Source organism: Trichomonas vaginalis, chromosome I (genome assembly GCF_026262505.1).
Source record: "Trichomonas vaginalis G3 chromosome I, whole genome shotgun sequence".
Classification (NCBI taxonomy): domain Eukaryota; phylum Parabasalia; order Trichomonadida; family Trichomonadidae; genus Trichomonas; species Trichomonas vaginalis.
Genome location: NC_067203.1, coordinates 23,695,688 through 23,715,546, shown reverse-complemented (window position 1 = coordinate 23,715,546; position 19,859 = coordinate 23,695,688). Strand labels below are relative to the sequence as shown.

The following is a 19,859-nucleotide window of genomic DNA, read 5'->3' as shown; positions in this document are numbered from 1 at the left end:
GGTGTCAAGCTTGAAAAATAAATGGTTCATTTACTCTTCCTCTTTGAAGTTATCGAAATACTCTGTTATCTTTTCCTTCAGTAGCGGCAAATCTTCTTTGAATGTAAGTATTGTACAACCTTTCATATCATAGTGTGTTTGAGGTAACGTATCTTGAACTATCTGTTTAACATCTTCATTCGGTGTCATTGAAATCGGTAAGTTTTCGCGATAGAACCAATTTCTGTCAGATTTGTAAATCTTAGCAAGGTCGTAAAGCTTTTGTTGTTTCTTCTGACTAAATGCAACATAACCATATCTCTGTCTTCTTCATTTTCCATCTCTTCAGTGTAAATCATATACTTATAGTTCTTTTCCTTTCCTTTTGGTACCGAACGTGGTATTCTTTTCTGTATGTTTTTGTCTTTTGCTTCAAGCTTGTTCTCTAGCTCTTCACGTTCTTGTCTATGAATTTCGTCAAGAAGTTTACAAACATACCATGAATAGCGAGCTGAAGCCCACATTGCAACAGCATTTACAAGAAGTCTATGTACATACCAGCCTCTCAAACCATTTGGCAAATTTTCACGATTTTCATGAGTTTTAGGCGAGTAAGATTTTTTACTTACTCGCTGTTCTTCACGATTTTCAGAAAAAAGTATGTCTCGCTGTGCTTCGCTCAAAAATTCTTGTGTGCTTTGGTTCCTAAACCAGTCTTGTGGTTTCTTAGTATCTGGAGCAAAACATGCTGTCAAAATACTTTGCATTTGGTACATGTCATCTTTGACCGAACGAATGAGACGTAACTGTTTGTTAAACTGTATGTACTCGTATTCTTCACTTATGGCTTCATGAACGATAGCAGTTGTTGTGTTCTCTGATGTTGTCATATCTGTCTTTACATACAAAATAAAAAAAAATATTTTATAAAAACTAACGCTATTTTCTATCTTGTATAAAAGACCAAAAATAAACGCTTTACATGTATTTTTCAGCAACTTCGTCAAATAATTTTATAGCTTTAGCTATCTCATCTACTTCGAAAGTTTCTTTACCTTTCGTGGGAGCACCATACATTTTCTCAAACTTTTCAAGTAGTTCTGTTTCAGCAGCTCTCATATCGTTAACAAACGCAACCTTAACTCTATTGACTATACTGTCATATCTTTGAGTTATATTAAATGTTCTTCCTATCTTATATCTCTTTGTATTGAAGTCCTTCGGTTTCTGAACGATGTAAAGTAAGCCCTCACTGCAACGTTCCGTATCGAATGAACCATATGTTATGAAATTATATCCAACAACTGGGTCAATCCAGAACAAAACTACTGGTATAAGACTTTTGTCTATAAGATATGCTCTTGTTCCATAGAATCTTACCGATATCATAAGCTCAGGATTTCTTGTCAAAATTTTCTGAGTAGAAGCATTTCTAACCCAGTCGTGTGCTTTCTTTCCTTCAGATAGTGTTAAAATGTCTGACAAAGAATATTTTTTGTATTTCTTTGAGTATCTTACGTTTAAATCACCTATTCTAACCACTTTGGTGTCATTGTCTATCTTTCTAACTGTTTCAAACTCAGTGTTTGTCATTTACTGTTCTTACATACAAAATAAAAAATATTTTTTTAAAAAAACTAACGTTGTTTTTCTATCTTAAGGAAATTCATGATTTCAGGGATTTTTTTGACGAAGTGTCAAAGTTCTCTTCGTCAAAAAAATACAGTTATATCATGAAATTTGGTCATTTTTTCATGATTTTCATGAGTTTTAGGCGACTACGGTTTTTAACGTACTCGCAATTTTTTACGATTTTCATGAGTTTTTTCACGATTTTCATGAGTTTTAGGCGAGTGGGTTTTTTTTACTACTCGCAATTTTTCACGATTTTCATAGAGTTTTTTACGATTTTCGAATGGAATCTCTACCCTCGATTTTCCTTGGGTAGCAAACATATGAGGAAATTCATGAAATTTGGTCATTTTTTCACGATTTCAGGGATTTTTTTTACGAAGTGTCAAAGTTCTCTTCGTCACTCATAACAGTTATATAATGAAATTTGGTCATTTTACTCAGCAAAAATATATTTTAGGTGAAGAGGTGAGATCTCACCTGTTTTCTCACCTCTTTTCTCACCTCTTTTTCACAAGCGTTTTACATGAATTGTACGATGTATATTTGAAATCCTAAACAGTTTTGTAGCTTCGATTTCTTCGCTGAGGATATCGAATGTTTTAACAATGCCGAAGGTTTCTTTATATTTCTTCTTGACATCTGAAAGAAGGAAATCGTCAGCAGTTGGATAGTTTTTGTTCAGAAATGTCAACATGTCCATTTTATCTTCTGCTGGTTTCTCTGCTTCTTCCTTTAAATCAGCATAGTCGTTTCGCATTCTTTCTATCTCTTTGACGGAGTAGTTATATTTCCTCATTGCTGCTTTACATTTTGAACATTGTGGGTTCATTTTAGCATTGTACATTGAAATTTGACCTGCTAAAACAACTAAGGCGTCAATGGTTTTCTTTAACTCAAAGGTTGCTGGTTTTATCTGTTCATTCCATACCTTACCTCTTCTATCTTTATCTCTTATCTGCCATACACATTTTGCAACTAACGAAACAAAGTTGTCGTAGGTCTTAAATTCTTCAGATTTGTATATGTCAGAAACATTTTTATATACCATATCGCAGTCTTTGTCCATGACTTTGTGGTTGCAATGAAATCCAAGAAACTCATAGTTTACCTTACGTATGAACTTCTTGGTTTCTACTGAGTCAGTTGGTTTCACTTCTATTTCATCGAATTCTGGAATAGTAAGCTTTTGTTGTTGTATTTCAGGAAGTTTAGGTAGATGGTCAATAATATCCTGCATTTCATAAAGATATTCTTCATTTGTTTCATCTTTCGCACTACAGTCTAAATCTCCTTGGAGAAGTTCTTGCTTTATCTTCTGGATTTCTGTTTCGAAAGTATATGAAGAAGGAATGAAGCTTTTCATCTCTACTAACATTGAAGTTGGGTTCATGACTAACGAGTTTGGTGAAGTTGTTGCTAACATGTTCTTACAATAAAAATAAAAAAATATTTTTTTAAAAAACTAAAATATATTTTTTATCTTAAGGAAATTCATGAAAATTCAACGGGTGAGAAAAGAGGTGAAAAAAGAGGTGAGATCTCACCACTTCACCTAAAATATATTTTTTGGTGGTACGTCGGACATTCGTTTGTGGCTTAACCGTCGGACATTCGTTTGTGGCTTAACCGTCGGACATTGTTCTGAAAAAGTACAAGTCTTGTTCCACTTCTTGGGTCAGCCGTTCTACATAACCTCAGAAGGCGGCATCCAACCAGTTCAGTAAACATCTCATTTTAACTCATTTTTTTTCTATCTTAAGGAAATTCATGAAAATTCAACGGGTGAAAAAAGAGGTGAGAAAAGAGGTGAGATCTCACCACTTCACCTAAAATATATTTTTGTCTGATTTACGCTCATTACGATGAAGTCATGACAAAACATGTACGATGAAGTCATGACAAAACATGTACGATGAAGTCATGACAAAACATTTACGATGAAGAAGTCATGACAAAACATTTACGATGAAGAAGTCATGACAAAACATTTACGATGAAGAAGTCATGACAAAACATTTACGATGAAGAAGTCATGACAAAACATTTACGATGAAATTCATGACAAAACATTGACGATGAAGTCTATTTCCTGTGTTGTTGTCTAAATGTCATGTTGTCACACTTTTTCAGAGAAGTTAAAATGACCTGGGGACCGAGGGACCGAGGGACCTGGTGAGATCTAAAATATATTTTTCAATACTTTTTCAGCACTTTTCCGTAGTTGTATATGAAAGACAATTCGAGATAAAAGTCATAGTACAATGGAATTATATGCTGCACACCGTTTGTTGTGAACCAAACTTGAAAGTCAGAGAAACTGTTACTAGGTGGTTCGTAGAATTTAGAAGCAAAGTCATAAAAGTCCTTACCGATACATAGAAAACTGTTGTTGCTTGAACTGAAACTTGCATGACACATGACATTTTGAGGGTCAAACACGTTTCTATAAACTGTCAAATCTGCTGGTGGGAGTATAAATTTAAATGGACCATCTGGTGGTAATGGTTCGTTCTGGTTTAGTAACCGAAGAAATTGTGCCCAAGAACGTTTGTCTACTCCCCAATATAAAAACTCTGTATCTCTTGGAGGGTTAATTTCAATCTTTTGAAATGAAACGGTGGAGTTCATCTTGTCGTATTCTAGTTTCAGATAGTATGTTCCATTTAGTAAAGAGTGGTATTTTTCTTGAAATTCCCAGTAGTATTTGTTCATTTGAGTTTGAAAGTCATTTAGAGTTTTTTCAAGACTTTCGTCTGAACGAATTGTAAAGATTTTCATTTCATCAAATTTTTCTATTAGACCATCAGAACCTTTATACTGACCATGAAAATATACTGCGAACATGAATGCATTAGTTCTATTTGAAAACAAAACTCTTCTAAATCCTATTGCCTTTGCATCTGAAGGACTTTGAAGCCAACGAATTGGATAGTCAAATCTATATGTGCGGGATGAAATTTCTTCATCTGATATATTCCTACCAGCGTTTGTAAAGATATAGTCTAACGGTTTTGTATCTGCTACTTTTGTTCTTTGTTTTTCAACCTGAAGCATTTAATATATGTAAAAATATACTGTTTTAAAAACGTTTTAAAATGGTATGCAATTTTTTATTTCATGCAATGTTTTATTTCTGTGCCGTCTTCAAGTATGGCCCAATATTTCCTTTTCGATATTACATGAACTTCGGAAAATACCTTGTCTAGCTTAAAAAAGCCCATCTTTTCACCGACCATTCCCATTTCAATGAGTTTGTTATACCCTTCTTCGTTCGTCATGAGTGCGTCGATGTTCTCATAGTATACCTTCACTTTCGATTTGACTTCGGAGAAGAATTTGTTGTAGTTGTCAAGGACTGCCTTTGCGAACTGAGGATAAGACCAATGTTCGACAATAGGTTTTACTGTGGTTACTAAGCCATTTTGACCTTCGGTGAACTCGTATTTCAAAACAAAAGGAGAAAACCTTTCAACAAAGTTGTCGACCTTCTCATAGTGTTTACTCTTCATCTTTTGAGGTTTTTTAATAGAATATCCCCATGTCGAATTCATAAGCAATTTGAGTGTCATTGCAAGTTTGGGGTTTGAAGCTTTCCTAATATCATACATTTGTTGTATGACTTTTCCAACTGTATAGTTCTTTCCCGGGAACTCACCATCTTCGTTTGGAATTCCAGTTGGAATATATTGGACAAATCTCATGTACGCAGCGTTAAGGTCGACATAGTATATTTTTTCGTATGAGTCGAACTTGTCGCAACCAATGGGTCCAGTTCGTGGAAATTCAAGTGAGTCTCTTATCTTTTGAGAAACCTCGCCTGTTATCTCATAAACATCGTCAAAGCAACCTGTTTCATATAAAACCTTCTGACCTAACTCAGAAGCTCTCCAATACAATTTGACGTCGATTGGATGCCTCAATGGAAGTTTGTTTATAGCATCTTGAAGTTCTTGCAACCTCATTGGAAGTTCTTCTGGTTCAGGTTGGTATCCGAACAATCCAACTCCTTTTGGAACTGTGTACTTCTTTTGTGCTATAACTTTGTCTGGAACAACTTTTGGTCTTACCAACAATGAAAAGTTTGTTTCGTCTTTTGGTACAAAAGTTTCTGTCAGCTTGTCATCTGGAATTGGTTCCAACAAGCCTTTCTCGAAAAGAATGTTAACAGCTCTGACAATGTTGCACTTGCCTTTTCCGAACAATGGTTTGTAAGACTTTCGTTCAACATGAAGTGGTTGTGGATGAGTACAATCTTCAACCATGGTAAGTCTTTGTCAACAACATAGTCGTCATGTGAAGAACCTTTAGCTGTAGGTATGTTGACTCGGATATTCACATTTGCCAACGGTGCAACTTTTGACAATTGACTTCTGAGAATGTACCTTGTTTTCACACATGACTCAAGATACTTCATTTTCTCATCTGTAACAAGACCAGAGTTCCTGAGACATGTAAGAATACAAGGTTCATTGACAATTTTTTCAATTGAATTGTAAATTCCATACCTTGTCAGGTTAATGTCAGACTTATTTCTGAACGGGAAGTATCCAGCATGTTGTCTGACTGCTTGAGGGTTAGGTTGTAACCATTCGAACTTCACGCTTGCAATTCCTTCAATCGCATTCAAAATATCTGAGTCGGAGTCAAACATTTGTTCTCTCTTTGTAGTCTTGAAAGCGTCAAGAAGTTGTGCAGCTGTTGTGACATTGCCATGTGCATAGTAGATATGACCATCTAAATCTGTTACGGTTAATCTGAGATTGTATCCTTTCTTATTTCCGTCTTGAATTGCAGCAAGTACACCCATGAAGCCTTCTTTGTTCTTTCCTTCGTCAAAATTTACTGTAAAGGTTCGACCAGAAGTAATTTTACTTCTAACTTCGCGGTACTTTTCATATGCATATCTTGTTCTTTCCATGGGAGCATGTGCATCTTCACCCTTCCCTTTTTTCCGTCTCAAGGGATGCAATTGTTCGTCATGTTTCCAGTAGAATCTGGCAAAGCCGTCGTGTCCTTCAACTTGCGGTTCATTAACATTGAAAGGCATGTCCATAAGACGTTCTTCTTCTAACCTCTCTAATCTGTTTGGATAATTTGCACGTGCTGTTTCCAAGTCCATTTCGTAGCGAAGACCAGACAATTTGTCATAGACTTTTATGGGTCTTCCCTTCCTATATTTAAACTTCTTTGAAACTCTCCAGCCATATCTTTCTAACTCTGCTTTTATTCTAGCAGACCTTCTGTCCATTCTATACGGGGGCATTTTTATAAAAATAAAAAATGTTTTTTCTTTACTTAACATAACCACCGGCTACCATAAGTCTTTGACGCCAACCCATACCAGCTAATGAAGGTTGACTTGGTTTAGTCTCCAGACTAAACTTTGGTTTTGGTTTTTCTTCAGTTTTTGGTTTATCTTCTTCTATTGGTTTTTCGTCACTTTTCGGTTCATCTGACTTTACCTCACTTGCTGGAATAGTTGTGTCGTCAACATCTTCATAAATGTCATATGCCATTTGTTTCTGTTTTCCTTTCAACTTTTTGTGTTTGTTGTAAAGTTTAGAATATTTCGACTCTAAGTCAATGAGATGTTCTATAATGAACTGTTGGTCAGTGAAGTAAACTTTTCCATCTGTTGTCTCTTTAGTTCCTTCAGACTTCAATATTTTATTTGTGAGAGTCTGTTTCTTTTTTGAGATACTTGCCGTTCCATTTTTATGAAAAGTGACTTTGTAGTTAGGGTTTGTATTTCCAGACCTCACACTTTCTATTATTGAATTTTTCTCTTCATCTGTAAGTTCTTTGACAGGTTTTGACAATGGTTCTGAACTTTTTGTTTGTGGTGTCAAATCTACCGTTTCAACTTCTTCGGTCATTTCATCTCAGTAAAAAATTTTAGTTTGGTTTGTTTTCAACTGGTTGTTTAGTTTTTTTAAGTCGGTCTAAAACTTCCTGAGGTATAGGAAGAACTTGACAAACACGTGGTTGTGTAACTGCTGGAAGCCGACAAAGCCATCTTGAACCCATTTGTCTCAATGCTGTATTGTTCATTTCATCCCAGTAAAAAATTTTACATTCCCCACGTTTGAGGCGGTTGAGGTTGGTTGTTGTTTACCCACTGTTGTGCATGGTTATATCCTCTGTTAAAGAATCTTTCACCTTGGTCCATATAGTGCCCTGCTTGGTTATAGTAGTCATTTGCTTTGTTATAGTAGTTTCCTGCTTGTCTTCCTACATTGTCCATCCATCCTTGAACTTTTCCTCTTGTTTCAGGATTTGGAATAAGATTTGCTGCATCTCGTGCTACCTCCTAACCTTTCTGTACAGTTTGTATAATAGGTTGTGCTTTCTCTTTCAGTATACCTAATGTACTCAAAATCTTCCTTCCAATTCCAAATGCACCTCTGGCTAGTGTTCCCACTGCGGGCAAAAATCTAGATGCGACTCCTGCTAATGCGCCAAATAAACCCATTTCTTATGGGTTAAAAATGACGAATTCAAACAAGGACCCGTATGTTTCTAAAGCAACAAAGAAAGCACTCATGGTAAAAATCTTTAGTTCAACACCAAATGCTTGGTTTATGGATATCTTGGAAAACATTCCGAGGTATAGAGAAGATGGACCACCATATTGGCTAATATTTGTTGGTCAAAACACAAGATACTGTGAAGCCATACCATTATGGTCCAAAAATATTTTAGATGTGAAAACTGCTTTGACAATATTCGTTGACAAATACCATCCAACAAAACTGACATCTGACTATGAAAGTTCTTTCAAATCAGACGATATTAAAAACTATCTGCGTTCAAAAAATGTAAACCAATATTTCATTGTCGACCAAAACCATTCTGCTCTTGGTGTCATTGACAGTTGTATAAAAATCTTAAGAGACTTAAACCAACCACAAGGTGGTGAAGCAAATGAAATGTCATATGACGACAAGTATAGACACTTCTCCATGGCAAAGATGAGACAAGTTTTAAATATTTACAATAGCCGTAAACAAAAAGGTTTGGGAAACCACTCCCCCGAAGAAATGAAAAACAACCCTGACTTAGAGAAAGACTATATATTTAATAGTTTAGTCAAAAGAGACAAACAAGAAAGAATGCCGGGCTTCAAACTTCAGAAAGGTGACAAAGTAAAAATAGAAATACCTAAACGCGACCCATATGAAAATACTATTGACTATGACAACAATGGGAACTCGACAGGTACTCACGTTCGTGTTCGTAAAAATAGAAGAAAGTATACAAGAGAATATTATGAAGTTTTAGGCAAACATGGCAAAATGTACACACTGCAAGCAGAAGATAAAACTACTATTGTCAGACCTCGTTTCAAACTTGTCAAAGTTCAAGGTGGTATACTTTCAAAGACAGTTCCTAACAAATATAAGACAACTCCTGACGAATATGCTAAAGAAGTTGAAAATGACGACTAAGCATTTCTATACCATGCGTAAACTGTCATGTAAGGTGGCATGTAGTCTTTACTTTGTCCCGTTGTTTCTGCATATCCTGTAATGCGATGTGTATGGCTTCCTCCTCCCTCAGTGTTACTCCAGTAACAATTTATAGCAAACTTAACGTCGTCTTTAACATCATATCCTTTACCTTTTGTCATTCCTGTCCAATCCCAATATCTATGCTTATGCCAACCTGCTTCAGCTGTAGTTAAATTTATGTAATGACTGTGTGCAGGTAGGTTTTCACCTGAAATCGTTTTACTTCCACCTGTTTCCTTTGAAGAGTTTGCACAATACAAAAACCTGTCGACTATTTGAGTCCAAGTTCCGAGACCAAGTACTACTTCTGGTCTGGTAGAGTTCATTGACGTATAAATAGAGCCTATAGGATATAGTGTTTGAAGTATTTCAGTCTTTAACGTTTGAAGCTCTGTTTTGTCAGCTTTCTTATCTAACTTTTCTTGAAGTTCATTTACGTCAGAGATGCTATGTGTATGATATTTTTGTGGGTATGTTCCTTCTGTCCATGCGAAAATATACTCTTTTGTTGCATCTACATATCCAGCTATCCATGTCGAGTCTGCTTTTGTATTCCTTAACTCTGTAACACCTTTCTCAAGCTCTTTCAACTGTTGTCCATCTTCCATTAAACCTCTGGTATGACTTGAAACCGTTTGTGTCAACATATCTACAGTTTCTTTGTCGGCTTTAAGGTCTAAACACCCTGAAACCCATCCTGTATCGGCTTTAGTTTTTAAAATCTTTGTTGTCCGTTCATGGTACCATTCAACCCTTTCTATAATTTCATTGTCTTTTTCATCCACATATTCCTTATCTGCCTTCTTCACTAACGCACTAGCCACATATGCTAACTCATCGTCAACATATGTTTTATCTGCTTTCTTTTCAACATCCTCTTTTGTTGCATATGTTGCATCTGCTCTGTCGTGTTCTTCTTGAACTTTTTCAATGACATACTCTTTGTCAGCTTTGTTGTCAATATCTGCTTTCAAAAGAAGTTCTTTTATAGGTTTCTCGTTTAAAGTTCCTTTTGTTGGATTTATACAAACAGTATGGTTCTTACTGTCTTGAAACAGAAACTCGTCTGTCAATGGGTTTATCGTCAGTTTTAAGTTTCCTTCTTTCAATGACTCAGATATCTTAGAATAGTTTGAAAAGTTTGTTGTGTTCTTATTTAGAGCTTGCACAATGAGTTGTCGGTTGTGTTGTATCTCTCTCATAGACGCTGTTTCTTTCGACATTTTTATTCTAGATAAAATATGCTTTCAATAGAAAAAGAAAATTCAAGAGTTGCTACAACTAAACCATTAGATGAACTTTTTACGAATGTCGGTCAAAAGTTTGAGACAGAGACCGTAAAGCATGAAGGCTATCGTTTTGACTACCCCTTAAGATGGCTAAGAGACCCATCTGTCACAAAAGCTATTGGCTTTCGTAGAATGAAGTTCATTTCAGAAGCCATACATGGTTTCCCATTTACGGTCGGTTTTGAAGTTCGATACTATAACAAAGAAAAACGTACGTATGAGAAATTTGAACAGGGAAAACTTTTACAAGTGAATTTGCTTGTAAACTTAGAAACAACTCTTCAAGCTTTTCAAGAAAAAATAAACGATATCTATCTCGAATATGCAAAACAGTACAACATTGACGAAGGAGAGTACCATCTCGATATTGTTTATGACAGGAAAAATGCAACTGTTAAAATCAATAGAATAGAAGACCTTGGAGACAACGTTTATATTTCTACAAAATATAACAACTTGGCATGGTATAGGTTTCTGAGGATGTTAAATCAGCCTGCAGAATATCCAGTACACCCGAACTTTTATGAAGTCGAAAACCCTAATGGAACATATGAAAATGTTTTCGACTCAGATGCTATTATCGTTCATGCTTCATTTTCTGGTGCACAAAACTCTTTTTTATGCTTGGCAAATGACTTTTACGAAAAACCTACAAAGCTATATGAACCACCAAGTGGAAGTATTTCAGACTTTCAAGTATGGTTTACTACAGATGGAAGAAAGAGAATAGTTCCATTATACCATGCGTTTTACTTAGAACTTAGCTTCATATACAACTACTATCGAACGGTAAAAATATAATTTAATACGGTTGAGGTGTTGGATTTGGTTGCCAACTAGACTGTGGTGCAGGTTCAGGCTGTTGTATAACAGGAGCTTGTTCTTCTGGTTCAGGGTCTTTAGGTATAATACCAACGAACTGACCTACTCTTTTACCAATATTTTTGACTCCGTTCCAAATTCCTCTTCCGACAGATTTTATTCCATTCCATATACCTCTTCCAACATTTCGAAAGAAGTTTCCTATTCTTCCAAAGAAACCCATTTTACTATATGTAAAAATCTAATGTCCGCCTAGTCTCTTACGTTTCCTTCTGAGTTCCATAGCATTTTTTAACTGGAGCTCATACATTCTATTTCTCCTCTGGTAGAAAACATATTCCGGGTCAACTCCTGTGTTCGCGTCATCTGCATAGAGTTGTTTATATCCCACTTCAGGGTTTTGTAAAACTCTTTCCATCTCATTTGCATACCATGGTGGCAAACCTAACGCAGCGTCATTTGACATGGCAGTTTGCATTTGTACATCTGTTGGCACTTGACCATAGTTTGCCATTGCAGTTTGTATTCTAACTTCATTTGGAATATTCTCTGGGTTTGGTTGTCCAGGTTGCTGTGCATTCGCTAAGTTCTGTGCGTCCATTTAATATTAGATAAATATCTCTTACGAGTACATATACTGAACATTTGCTGGCATTGGTTCATCTTCATATTCTCTATATCTTTCTGCCACGTCAAATAAGTAAATGACACAATGGAAAAAACCTAAAACAAGTAGTCCTATTTACTTACCAATAAAATTTCTTTGTTGTGACACTTTTTCCGGTTTATAGGACCTCTCTCATATTCTATCTTATCGTATCTAAAATCATAGTCATGTATGTCCTCTAACCATCTCATAACGGTTTCCAAACCACTTTTATCGGATGTAAAGTAAAAGCATGGATGGTTATGTAAAACGTCTAAAGTTTCTAAAGAGTCTCTCAAAGTCCAGTCTGCTTGGTATTGAAAATCGTATGTGTTATAGAACGGCGGGTCTACTATAAAGAAAACATTTTCCTTGTTTTTATATTTTTCATACAACTCTGTCCAACGACATCTCACAAACTCTATACCCTCAGTATATTTTTCTATGTCCTCTTTGAAAACCTTTGTATAGTTAAGATATAAAACGTTTGACATAAGTGTTTCAATGTCATGAACTCTTATAGAACCACTATACAATAGTCTAGAAGATATACTATCCCAGTCAATATACTCTGTTTTTTTCAAAACCTCTCTGACAATATTTTTCTTATCTAATGGTATACGTTCCATCTTACCTATAGGTATCTTTTCTTTTAACTCTTTCAATATTTTGTTTGTGTCTGGTATATGTTTGAGACGGTTCATATAGTTGTCGAAGTCATTGCATATAATCTTTGAGTTTGGGAATACGGTATGGCACAAATGAGATATATAGAAACTTCCACCGAACAAATCTACAAATGTTAGACCATTCGGTAGTTTCTTAAGTTCTCTCAATATAATATCTTTACATCTACTCTTATTTCCAAAGAAGGGTAACGGTGGTTTTGTAAAATTCATTTTATATTTAATAAAAATGTTTTTTCCCTGAAAAGTGACAGAAAAGTGACTGGGGCTAGAGGGCACGAAGTGCCTGGAAGCCCCACTACCTTTTTTTTTTTGATATCTAATATTTTTCTAATGACATAACTACTTTGGACGCATATCCAAATTCCAAAAAAAATATGGAAAAAATAAAAATGAAATTGAAAAATACAATTTTTGATATGTAAAAAGAGATTTTGAAAAAAATTGGGAAAAAGAGTATCTAATAAAATTGTTTGAGATCTATGTAGACATAGTTTTTACATTAAAAAATCAATAATATTGAAATTGATCTGAATATATCTTTTTTTTTAAGTTTGAATGCATTAATCTCAAAGCATTTGATAAAATACTGGTTTTATTTCAAAATTCTAAATAATTTGTAATTAGATCTTTATGATGTAATTTAATTTTAAACAAGTACAGATAAAGAGAATCATAATAAAGGTGATCTATATTGCTTAAGTAAAATTGAGTATAATAGATCGATCTTAGCAACAAGATCTGAGGAAGTAGATTTGAGAGTCGAGAGTTTAGATCTTAGCAACAAGATCTGAGGAAATAGATTTGAGAGTCGAGAGTTTAGATCTTAGCAACAAGATCTGAGGAAGTAGATTTGAGAGTCGAGAGTTTAGATCTTAGCAACAAGATCTGAGGAAGTAGATTTAGAGTCGAGAGTAGATTTGCGATCTGAGGAAGTAGATCTTAGCAACAAGATCTGAGGAAGTAGATCTTAGCAACAAGATCTGAGGAAGTAGATTTGAGAGTCGAGAGTTTGGATCTTAGAAACAAGATCTGAGGAAGTAGATTTAGAGTCGAGAGTTTAGATCTTAGCAGATCTGAGGAAGTAGATCTTAGCAACAAGATCTGAGGAAGTAGATTTGAGAGTCGAGAGTTTAGATCTTAGCAACAAGATCTGAGGAAGTAGATCTTAGCAACAAGATCTGAGGAAGTAGATCTTAGCAACAAGATCTGAGGAAGTAGATCTTAGCAACAATATCTGAGGAAATAGATTTGAGAGTCGAGAGTTTGGATCTTAGCAACTAGATCTGAGAGTTTTATCATTTCCGGCATATTGGGCCGAAAAGGAGTGATCCGCGTAAGTATGAAAAAAAGTGAATTTTGTTGTATGGTGTTTTTTATTATATCCGTTTCTCTCACAATTTTCAATAAATATTATTGTTCAAACGGAAATATAAATAAACAATTCAAAAATAAAAATGTAAATGTAAATTGAAAATGTATTATAAACATGCTAAAAAGCGTATATTTTAAACTTAAAGGAAAAATGAAATTCGTAAAAATGAGCATGATGTTTGATAAGGGAGTTTTAATTTTTTTTTCAAAAAAATTAAGGAACTTAAATTGAGATTATCAGGCTATGTAGTGGGTATTTTTACGATCTGACTGCAGAAATCGAATCAGCGAGACCCGAAGATTCATATTCCGCCGGAAAAATAGGGTTTCGAGGCGTAGATAGGGATAAAAAGATGCTTTAAGAAGATCTCAGTAGAAATATGGTTTATAAGAGGATATAGGTCAGGATATAAGATTATGAAAATTGAAGAAGTGAATTATCAAGATGTATTTATGAGTAAACTATATTGTTTTAAGCTATCTAAATCTGTTTTGATATAAATTAAAGCGTATACTTATGCAAAATGCGAAATTTAAATTAATACTTTTTTTTGCTATTTGGACACAAAGCTAACAATCCATCCAATAAATGACGTATACCTAGCGAGATGAAGCATTTTAACATGAAAGACAAGAAAATCTGATTACTTGTGTTGAAAGTTTCTGTATTTCGTCTTCTTCCAAACACAGCGTTCAGATGCAGAAGAAAATGCAGCCGTAATGACGCAAAAAGACACTAAAATAAATTGGAGAATTTCTGGAAAGTTTTTACTGAGCTTTGTTATTGAACCCGAATTTGTTGCTGAGTGACAGGATATTAAATCTACGACATTCATGAGTAATTGTTATCAATTTGTCAATAAATTATGTTGAAGATGGTTTAAATGTCTTCGAAGGCATGAAATTAGATCCTAAATCTGTTTGAGTTAATAAAAGAGAACAAATGTTGAAAGAGTTGTCATATTGCCTACAAAATTTTCAAACATTTGCATTGAGACAATGTGAAAAAATGATGTCCAAAATACCTTTACTAAAATATTTTTAATTTGAATCATAACAAGGAAAAACAATAATGGCAGAATAAGAAAAAAAACAAAGATGTTATGATTTGAACAGTTGCCTTTTAGATTCAAAAAGAGCATAGCGTTCCCAACCACTACACTACCTTCCTTTCTGATAAAAAGCTGAATAATTAGTATTTAATGAATTCTCCAACTTGGGGATTTGCGGCTTTTCCAAAATCTGTTATGATAGTTCTATATAGCAATTGATATATAATATGTTTTTTATAATCAAATAATTTTTTAGTCCAGATAAATTTTTTAAAATTTCAAAGTCTTTCCATTCTACTAACGCTCTTCACATCCATATTCTTTACCATATATCTAATATAACGCCTTATTTTAATTCCCATGTTTACGATTTATTTGTCGAAAAACTGTCTTGCCCATTAACATCTCGCGAAAATTTTCGACTTTTTGAATGGCCGTTTTCAAGATCTCAAAAACTGTGGGATATTTTTTACAAAGCTAATCGACATTTATTTACCACATATATGTACTATACAATGCACCTGGTTTCATCGAATTTTTACCGTCAGTTTTCTCGTGAGACTACCTTTTTTACCACCTTTTTTACATTTTTTGAATTGAAGTAAAATATTATAGGGTTGTTAGATTCCCGACGATAGGTGTCTTGGAAGATTTGCCTGGTGTCAGCATAGTGTCTTTAAATCAAAAATTTTATTTTGGAGTTAGTTTTATTGATTTTTCAATAAAAAACATTTCTAAAACAAGAAAATAAAACGATAAAATATTTATATTTTATATAAGGATCTTATATATTTAAAATAAATATCATTTTATTTTTTTCATTGGTGTCTGTCAAACCATAATACACTATTCAAAAATTCAATGTGTCTTGCGGTTTCAAAAGACACCTTCAAATTGAACGATAGCACAGACACTATTGAATTTTACCCATTTTATTTAGTTTTTACCCTTTTTATTTTTAAGAATTAATGACTGAAACAGCCGTTTTGCTATGACCTCAATCACTTTTATTTATTATTTTAAATATTATTTAATTTTATTATTTGAATAGGCCAACTTATATTTGAGAAGCTCAATTTGAGACCACTTAATACATTGAAATATCATAAATATTGAAATATTAAAAAGTGTATTTCAAAATATTGAAATTATAAAAATTTATAATACTGAAATTGAGACAAATTAATAAATTCAATGTGTTTTTTTTTGAAATAACTCTCAAATATTATTTTTTTGTTTATTTAATGATGAATAAATATGATTGCTTTAGTCAATCATAAAAACTAATTTAAGTTTAAAATAATGAAAGGATAATTTGATCGTTTTTTAAAATACAATTATTTTTGATGATTTGCAAGAATCTTTGAAAAGAATATAATATAGGTTCTATTATTGTAAAATTTATCCAAATCATGTATTACATAAATTACGATTAAAACGATGAAAGAACCAAAAAGTGTGTTTTGTGTTTTGTTGTTGCGTGTTGGATGCGGGATCCTGTTATTTCCGAAATCGACAAAAAATTTGGAAATTTAATTTCCGAAATCGAAATTATATTAATGTTTTTAATATTCTTATATCAAAAGGATTAAAGTTCATTAAGAGAAAAACAATTCTTCTTCTTCAATCTATTGGCGCATTTATTTCTACACGCCAATAAGGAAGGGAAAATTATAAGACACCATGGTGTCTTCAAAACGCTAATTTTTGATATTTTTAACAACCCTAAATATTAAAAGAAAGTGAATTCTAAAATAGAGATAAAAAGAAAGACAATATCTAAGCAAATGATTAATATGGAAAGAAACATATTTTTTGATGTAAGCAAAAGTGACAACTCTTGCACGTTATTTCGAAATGTCAGCGGAGCGCTTGAAATCGCTCGTTGAACAAGGAAATCTAATTAACTTAAACATCGTTTCTGACTCATTAGGTACATTATTACATGAAATAACAGCAATGCTCGTTGATCAACAAAGACAAATCAACCAAATCAACAAAGATATGGAAGAAAAATTAGATTCGAAAGATTTTAACAGCTTTTCAAATCAATGGAGAAATGACCGTGACGTTTTGTTTAGATCTTTCCCCAATTTCGAAGCAAATATTCAAAAAGTACTCAAAGACGTTGATCATAAGAACGAAGAAATTCGCGAACACATCGACCAATCCATTGACCAAGTTCTTATGTCTGTTGACACAAGAATTATTGAGAAAATGGGCGATGGAGAGTCAGATGTTGTTGTTCTTCAAAGCAGGATAGATCAGCTCGAGCAAAAGTTGAAGACTGCATCAGGGTCAATTACAAAACAAGACTTTGATACAGTGAAGAAAAGATTATTGAAAGTTGAAAATGATCTTACTGTTGTAGCCCATCCAAAGTTTGATACATCAATTATCGACAAATTCAAAGACGAAATGAACAAAAAATTTGAAGAATTAAATAATACAGTCCAAACAAGGCTTATACCTGAAGAAGAGTTTGCAGCAGCAGGTCCAAACGGAGAAACATCGAGAACTACAGGTAGCAAAGCAAATGGAGACACAAAATCCAACTCTGATAATATTGAAGAATTAACAAAGAAACTGGAGACCGCACAGTCCAAAATCGATGAGCTTAGTAGGACAGCCATTACAAAGAACTCATGGACACAAGAAGTTGGCTTAGTTGAGCGAATGTTCGAAAAAATGAGGAAATTGTCACAACTTTGAAGGATGAAGTCAATTCTGCATCAGAAAAGTTTGGACAATGCGTTACTAAAACAGAAATGCAAGCTTTCGTTGAAAACATTATTATAGATTATTTGGAAAAGAACGACACTGTTTCGTCTCCACCTTTGAAGTGCACTAATTATGGAAGCGTTGGGTCACCTCAAAATAGGAAACGAACTGGAAGTCAGTCACAAGATGCGAATAATTCAACTCTTCCGGTTCTTTTAGTTCCCCGACGTTCTTAAATTATGTATTTTTGTTTTATCATTGTGTTTGAAATAAAAATGTTATATATTTTTTATTTATATTTTTAATTTTTACAAATTTCTTTGAGAAATAGCATTATTCCTACATAAAAACAAATTATGGAATGGGTGCATAATATATGAATCCTTTCTTATTATATTTAATGATCTTATTCTTTATAATTCTTTATTGTTGATGTAAATTTCAAAAAAAAATGTGCATCGGAATGACATAGCTTAATAAAGAGTTTTGATTAGTGAAAGAGTATGAAACTGTAATAAACAGAAATATTGAATTTTTGGAACTTTTGATAGAGCACGTTTTTAAATATTAATTAAAGTAAATGTATATTTTGTAAAGGTTCTTTTTAATAAAAAAATAAAATTTTGAAGAAGAACACAAAATCTTCTGAAAAATAATATCACATAAACTCATATTATTTTCTAATATATAACTATTTTATATAAAAATCAAATTCAATGATCTTAAAAGCGAAGGATAAACCTCAAAATTTACGAATATAATGAGTGGGAATATAATGCTTATCTATCATAAAACCATATGAAATATCAATTTTTGCTTTACGCCTATTCCCACTCATTATATTCGTAAATTTTGAGGTTTATCCTTCGCTTTTCAGATCATTGAATTTGATTTTTATATAAAATAGTTATATATTAGAAAATAATATGAGTTTATGTGATATTATTTTTCAGAAGATTTTGTGTTCTTCTTCAAAATTTTATTTTTTTATTAAAAAGAACCTTTACAAAATATACATTTACTTTAATTAATATTTAAAAACGTGCTCTATCAAAAGTTCCAAAAATTCAATATTTTAGCTTTTCTGAGGTGTCACTTTTGATGAATTTCTGTTTACAACAAAACAATTGGTGTTTAAGTCCAAAGACTTTAAAAATAATTAAAATTTTTAAATCATCCTGCAAATTGTTTCACAAAGCATGAATATTTTAAATTCTGATCTCATACTGATAAAATAAATGATGAAAATAAGGAAAAATATATCATGATATACGGGCGTGCAGCACCAATATTTAGGAATAAATTTCTGGGGAAAAAAAAACAATTATGGAATATTCCGAATTTATAGGGATAATACAGGAATCATGCAGTGGTGTGACTGAAAATGGAGAGGATGCTTCATCGAAAATTAAGTTTTATTTCACTAAATCTGTTGAAAATCAGTTTGAAGTTTTTAATTTATTTGTTCAAGCTATATCAGACCCAACACTAGATGAAATTATCAAAGTTGCTACATTATCACTTCTTTACCAAGCAATTCATTCTTTAAGTCCAAATGGTTTTTGGAGATCATCAAATTTTCAACCAATTAAAGAAGCTATTCAATCATCAGTCATAAACTCACTTTTTTCTGAAAGTGTTATTATCAGAAATGAATCATCAAAGGTCATTACAGCTATTTTTGGAGTACAAAACGGATCATGGCCATCATGCCTTGAATATTTAGGGAACAAAATAGAAAATTCTTCCGAAATTGACGAAATCTCCGCTGTTGTTTACGCTTTTAACGATCTAATTAATGATAATTTTATAAAAGTTGTTGAATCATCGAAAAATTTACAGCCTTTATTCCAAGTATTCGACAAAACACTTGCTGTGATAAGTTCTAAGGCTACAGAACCTCAAAGTTGCGAAATTTATTACGATTTTCTCGATCTTTTTACAAGCCACTTCCAAACTCTTTGTTTTCGGCTTGATTTGTGTTCTAGAATCGTTGAATCTTTACTTGGAGCATTTCCTTTCATGGAATTTCAAATTTATAGGAAATCTCATAGAATTTTATTGAATATCGTTGTAAATCTTTACGAATGCAATGAGAATGTTACAGAGTTTATACAGTTGATATTTCAAAACGTTTGCCAAGG

General features: G+C 33.2%; 7 protein-coding genes and 4 pseudogenes across 11 annotated transcripts, besides 2 other annotated features; 2 read left to right on the top strand and 9 right to left on the bottom strand.

The window, feature by feature from the left end:
* Positions 1-10,228: part of a mobile genetic element that runs on past the window's edge.
* Positions 31-869, bottom strand: TVAGG3_1038880 (annotated as a pseudogene). Its single transcript has one exon. A coding segment is annotated over exon 1 (839 nt).
* On the bottom strand, positions 958-1,324 carry TVAGG3_1038870 (annotated as a pseudogene). The gene has a single exon. A coding segment is annotated over exon 1 (367 nt).
* Positions 2,123-3,037, bottom strand: TVAGG3_1038860 (organellar and viral DNA polymerase type B; the record flags this gene model as incomplete). The annotated part of the gene is made up of 1 exon (XM_051255414.1): positions 2,123-3,037. One exon carries the CDS (start codon positions 3,035-3,037, stop codon positions 2,123-2,125), a length of 915 nt encoding a protein of 304 aa, XP_051080988.1.
* Positions 3,808-4,392, bottom strand: TVAGG3_1038850 (uncharacterized protein; the record flags this gene model as incomplete). Its single annotated transcript, XM_051255413.1, has 1 exon — positions 3,808-4,392. One exon carries the CDS (start codon positions 4,390-4,392, stop codon positions 3,808-3,810), a length of 585 nt encoding a protein of 194 aa, XP_051080987.1.
* On the bottom strand, positions 4,725-6,862 carry TVAGG3_1038840 (annotated as a pseudogene). Its single transcript has one exon. A coding segment is annotated over exon 1 (2,138 nt).
* Positions 6,906-7,490, bottom strand: TVAGG3_1038830 (phage tail repeat-like family; the record flags this gene model as incomplete). Its single annotated transcript, XM_051255412.1, has 1 exon — positions 6,906-7,490. The coding sequence occupies one exon, from the start codon at positions 7,488-7,490 to the stop codon at positions 6,906-6,908; it is 585 nt and encodes a 194-aa protein (XP_051080986.1).
* On the bottom strand, positions 7,510-7,665 carry TVAGG3_1038820 (uncharacterized protein; the record flags this gene model as incomplete). The annotated part of the gene is made up of 1 exon (XM_051255411.1): positions 7,510-7,665. One exon carries the CDS (start codon positions 7,663-7,665, stop codon positions 7,510-7,512), a length of 156 nt encoding a protein of 51 aa, XP_051080985.1.
* Positions 7,685-8,086, bottom strand: TVAGG3_1038810 (annotated as a pseudogene). The gene has a single exon. A coding segment is annotated over exon 1 (402 nt).
* Positions 9,059-9,451, bottom strand: TVAGG3_1038800 (phage tail repeat-like family; the record flags this gene model as incomplete). The annotated part of the gene is made up of 1 exon (XM_051255410.1): positions 9,059-9,451. The coding sequence occupies one exon, from the start codon at positions 9,449-9,451 to the stop codon at positions 9,059-9,061; it is 393 nt and encodes a 130-aa protein (XP_051080984.1).
* A 138-nt stretch (positions 10,229-10,366) lies between the features above and the next one.
* Positions 10,367-11,143, top strand: TVAGG3_1038780 (uncharacterized protein; the record flags this gene model as incomplete). The annotated part of the gene is made up of 1 exon (XM_051255409.1): positions 10,367-11,143. A coding segment is annotated over one exon (777 nt), but the record flags the coding sequence as incomplete, so codon positions are not given.
* A 5,469-nt stretch (positions 11,144-16,612) lies between these two features.
* Positions 16,613-17,996, top strand: TVAGG3_1038770 (uncharacterized protein; the record flags this gene model as incomplete). Its single annotated transcript, XM_001290975.2, has 1 exon — positions 16,852-17,706. The coding sequence occupies one exon, from the start codon at positions 16,852-16,854 to the stop codon at positions 17,704-17,706; it is 855 nt and encodes a 284-aa protein (XP_001290976.2).
* Positions 17,997-18,798: 802 nt separating this feature from the next.
* Positions 18,799-18,836: a mobile genetic element.
* The last annotated feature ends 1,023 nt before the right edge of the window (positions 18,837-19,859 follow it).